Source organism: Lupinus angustifolius, chromosome LG09 (genome assembly GCF_001865875.1).
Source record: "Lupinus angustifolius cultivar Tanjil chromosome LG09, LupAngTanjil_v1.0, whole genome shotgun sequence".
Classification (NCBI taxonomy): domain Eukaryota; kingdom Viridiplantae; phylum Streptophyta; class Magnoliopsida; order Fabales; family Fabaceae; genus Lupinus; species Lupinus angustifolius.
Window position 1 is genome coordinate 20396811 of NC_032017.1, and position 4951 is coordinate 20401761.

Consider the following 4951-nt stretch of genomic DNA (forward strand, 5'->3'; position numbering starts at 1 on the left):
ATTAAAATCACATAACAATGGTGATTAGCTTCCATTTATACTACAATGTCTTTTAATGATTCATTTTACGGAATGCGTTAGTTTCTTAGCAACCATGCAAGAAAGAAAAAAAGAGAATTGAAAGAGCAAAATAGAAGAAAAGAATTGAACTTTTATTATTGAAATTAAATTATGCACATAGGCAAAATACAAAGAATTTATACAATAGAAAAATTAGTAGTTACTGGAAACTTGAAATAAAACTAATCTTAATCACCATAACAGAAAACTATCTAAAAATGAGTCATTTTCATCTTTAACAGAATGAATAAATTTTATAACGTAACTCATATGCTTAAACTCTTACTCTTTCATTTTTTTTTGCAAAAAAATCGAAGTATACAAAATATCTTTGCAATTATTTTAATAAGTAATTGGTGATCGGTGAAAGCAAGTGGATTTTACATTTTTTTTATTGGCAAAAGAAAAGATTTTATTAAAATAAAAAATAATTACAAGAGAGAAAAAATGGAGAAAAAAAAAGAAAAAACTAAAAGTGAATTTTACATTTACCAATAAAACATTTTTCATATACATATTGGTGCATCTAAACCAAACTGTTATATATGTGTATTAAACTAAGATACTTTTAAAGCATTGTCTTAAAAAAAACTCTTGAAATATTGTTGCAATTGGGAGGCCATCATAAAGCAATGAAACATGTTCCACAAATTAATATTTCGCAAATTGTTCGATCATGATTAAAATAAAGAATATAGTTCTGACACCCATATATTTAATATAGAGTAATAAAAATACACAATTTTTTAGCTCTTTAAAAAAGACTGCTCTCAATGGAACCATGAGATAGCCAGGTGTAGCATAAATTTCAAGAAACTCATTATAGCATGCAAACTAAAAAAATCTGAAATGAAGAGAATGTATCGCCTGAAATTCAGCTATCATGAATATAGACTAATCATTTAACTACACAAAAGCCGCACCAAAGATAAAAGAAGAAAGCTTAAACCATTTTCCCATGTAAGTCCAACTTTGAACCCTCATGTTTCACATTACCCCTTTCACTCCCTCTTTGTTCATTAACCTTTCTCTAATAATCTCTTCATCTTTCATAATCTTTTTACGTGCCAAGCGTGGCCTATTCTCCCACGCATTATACATGTTCATGGCAACAAGAGGTCTTTTAGATGGAACAGAAGAACGACATGGATTAATGTTATTTGGCATGTCCTCCATGCAACGTAAAACACGACATTATCAAAAGCTATTTAGGCTCAAGTTAGGACGTCGTGTATTTTGGAGCTTAATGGTTCTTGTCTTTATGTGTGTGGTTACTAAGTTTGTGTTGTTCAATATGTTTAGTGATCAACTACATTTGAAACCTTTAATACCTTCAAATATGGTGGAAGACAAACCTTCTTTAAACAAGGACTCGGTATATAAAATTTTTATACCTAATATTTTATTGTCATTATTACCTTTTTATTAAATTTACGGCTTATCATATATTTCTCGTACTCTTTTGGTTTCAATATCCTTTCTTGTCTTTATTATGTACTCATAACAAAATGCATGTATTTGTTTATTAGTATCATTTTAGTTGGTTTGATAAACGTCCTACCAAACAAATTTTTGTCCATTTTTTACTCTTGGTTAGTTAACTAGGAATTTAGTTGCATATTATTGTTCACACAACGCTTTTTAATTTGTCATAGCTATAGTTTTACAAATGATAATCTATTCCTCTATCACAAGTTCATGCTGCTTAGAAGTAATAAGATATAAACCAAGAACGTTCATAGTACTTGCCATTGAATAATGATTTCTACACAACTAATATAACTTAAATGTATATTAATAGTTAGTTAACATAAGTATGACCGTACGTAATTAATTTGTTTCGGTAGACAATAAGGATGCATATATTTAGTGTTAATATTTTATTATTCACAAATATGATCTATATTTATATTATCTATTAGATCATGATGCTAGTTTTCATTTCATATATGTTAGTTAGACTCTCGAAATATGGAAGCATCCCCGTAATGACAACTACATCAAATGCATGGATCGATCAAAGAGTGATATATGTACGTCCAAAGCTCTTTATTGCTCAAATTTTCAATAAAATTTCGTATGTGGTTCTTACTATGTGAGCTTTGTAACTAGAAATAATTTATATTATACAGGGGAAGCAAACACTACAAATGGTTATGTCATGGCTTACGCTAATGGAGGATTAAATCAGATGAGAACAGGGGTATGCAATTAGTTAAAATATTTTAATTTTTTTATCGGCGAAAGTTAGTATGTTAGTATTTATTGGGGGCGAGATTCAAATATTCAATCTCCTTTACTTCATAATTTGGTATGAACTTCTTACTCTACCCATGTAAATGATTTTTAACGTATGTGAAGTTGTATAAATCATGTTAAAAAATCACATAATTCTATCAACATATTTCACACATTAAAAATTGATTTGCATGTTTCTTCTCTCAATCAATCATGTGAGATATAAACTTAATTCCCATGATATTTCAGATAAGTGACATGGTTGCTATTGCAAAAATTATGAAAGCCTCTTTGGTTTTACCTACTTTAGACCATACTTCATTTTGGAAAGACCCCAGGTATGAATTCACATCTACTTATGTTTTCACTCAAAGAAATAAGCTTCCATCATTTCCCAATCTTCTAATTTGTGTTGTCTCAGTGAATTTAAAGAAATTTTCAATTGGAAGAACTTCATTGAAGTTTTAAAAGATGATGTTGAAATTGTGGAATCAGTGCCACCTGAATATGCAGCAATTAAACCATTTCTGAAGGCTCCAGTTTCTTGGTCCAAGGCAATAATACTATACATAACCTAAGTATAAAAATGCAGTATGTTTACAAAGGAGCTACTTTGGTTTTGAATCTAAAATTTTGTGATCATTTTAAAATATTGTAGGTCAATTATTACAAAGTGGATATGGTGCAATTATTAAAGAAACACAAAGTGATCAAATTTACTCATACTGATTCTCGCATTATCAATAATGGTCTACCTACTTCAATTCAGAGAGTGAGATGTCGAGCTATGTTTGAAGGGCTTAGGTTTGCAACTCCAATTGAAGAGCTTGGAATGAAGTTGGTAAATAGACTTAGAAATAACAACAATTCTTTCATAGCTCTCCATTTAAGGTAACCCTTCTAATATATGTTGCTTAATTACCTAGTTCACTAAAACTTAGTTTGAACGTTGGATTTTGGAACGGAAGAAAAGGAAAAAAAGAAGGTTTGAGAGCCATGAAATATACTTATGAGATGACTCTCAAGCCTTCCCTTTTTCCTTCTTTCCCCTATAAAATCAAACTCTCAAACTAACCCTAAGGGTCTGTTTACGAGTTGAATTTTGAAGGGGAAAGAAGAGAAATAGAATAACATACCAGATTATATTACCATGCAAAGGCATGCATTGAATATTACCATAAACTTTGTCATTTTCTCGTAATAAGCACATGATTATATTGCAGATATGAAAAGGACATGCTTGCTTTCACAGGATGTAGTCACAATCTAACAAAAGAAGAAGCCCAAGAGCTTAAAGAGATGAGATACAAAGTAAAACATTGGAAGGAGAAAGAAATTGATAGCAAATCTAAGCGTCTAAAGGGGAGTTGCCCCATGACTCCAAGAGAAGTAGCTATCTTCCTTGAAGCACTAGGATATCCTCTTGATACCAAAATTTATGTGGCTGCAGGGAAAATTTATGGCAAAGAGGGAATTAACCCTCTACAAACTAAGTATCCTAATGTGTTTTCACACTCCACTTTAGCTACAGAAGAAGAGCTACAATCATTTGAGGGTCATCATAATCAACTTGCTGCTCTAGATTACATCATATCAGTACAAAGTGATGTCTTTATTTACAGCTATGATGGGAATATGGCTAAAACAGTTCGAGGGCATCGAAAATTTGAAGGGTTTCGTAAGACCATTAGCCCAGACAAGTATTGATTCTATTAAACAACATACCAATATTCACTTTAATAAATAACCAACTAGTATGATACAATGTCATTTTTGATGCATTTAAGATAGAATTTAATATGATATATTCTTCAATTTATGTGTTAATACACATGAAGAATTGATGATAAATTGACTATGGAATAATTTCTTCTCATAAGATATCTTATACTCTCACCCAATAACATGTTAGTGCATTAATTAATGAGATTGGTATTTCTTGAAAACTTGGGTAATAACAATTTTATTGTGTGATAATGCAACAAATAAACATGTGGGGTGGGGTATAGTTTTTACACTCATTAGTACATCAAAATCAAACTAATAAAATGGATATTAGATATTTCATTTTGATGTAATGTCAGAAAATTAAAGTCATAATCCTATTCCATTTTTTAAGGGACCTTATTATGTTGCAGGCAAAGGATCGTGAGACTGATTGATCAACTGGATAATGGGTTGGTTTCTTGGGAGGATTTCTCATCAAAGGTTAAGAGTATACATGCAAACAAAATTGGAGGACCAAATCCTAGGAAAGTTCGTCGCCATCCCAAATGGGAAGAAAACTTCTATGCAAACCCTTTCCCAGGTTGCATATGTGAGAAGTCATGAGAATAATGAATGACAATAAGTCTTAAGATTATGATAGAAACATGTTGATCAATAGTTTCCACTTAGTATCATAGTCAGTCAAATTATGAATTCTAATTTAACTGTTTAATGTATTTCTTATTTTAAGTTAGCCAAGCTTTAGACTTAACAAGAAATAATTTTGTCTTGTAAAACAATATTAATCATTTGATTATTCTCACAAAATTTAATATACTTTTTCTGAAAAATCTTGAGTATATGTGCATAACTCGTTGCAGAAACTATCACCATTATTGGTATCTTAATATAATTTATCAAAAGAATCTACAATAGTGGAGATAAT

General features: G+C 30.4%; 1 protein-coding gene across 3 annotated transcripts; it reads left to right on the forward strand.

Annotated features, from left to right (window-relative positions):
* LOC109356771 (uncharacterized protein At1g04910-like) lies at positions 1011-4639 on the forward strand. 3 transcript variants are annotated; one of them, XM_019600294.1, is made up of 8 exons: positions 1011-1435; positions 2021-2093; positions 2193-2263; positions 2548-2636; positions 2720-2852; positions 2957-3189; positions 3522-3998; positions 4437-4639. In XM_019600294.1, the coding sequence occupies exons 1-8, from the start codon at positions 1043-1045 to the stop codon at positions 4627-4629; spliced, it is 1662 nt and encodes a 553-aa protein (XP_019455839.1). In that variant the 5' UTR covers positions 1011-1042; the 3' UTR covers positions 4630-4639. The 3 variants fall into 3 exon arrangements, with proteins under 3 accessions (XP_019455839.1, XP_019455840.1, XP_019455841.1); XM_019600295.1 differs by having other exon boundaries at positions 3522-3976; positions 4437-4561; XM_019600296.1 differs by having other exon boundaries at positions 1331-1435; positions 2017-2093.

Coding starts and splice junctions, on each gene's coding strand:
- LOC109356771 (XM_019600294.1), top strand. CDS start 1,043: ATGTTTCACATTACCCCTTTCACTCCCTCTTTGTTCATTAACCTTTCT. Junction 1,436..2,020: donor CTTCTTTAAACAAGGACTCG/GTATATAAAATT, acceptor TATGTTAGTTAG/ACTCTCGAAATATGGAAGCA. Junction 2,853..2,956: donor CTCCAGTTTCTTGGTCCAAG/GCAATAATACTA, acceptor AAAATATTGTAG/GTCAATTATTACAAAGTGGA.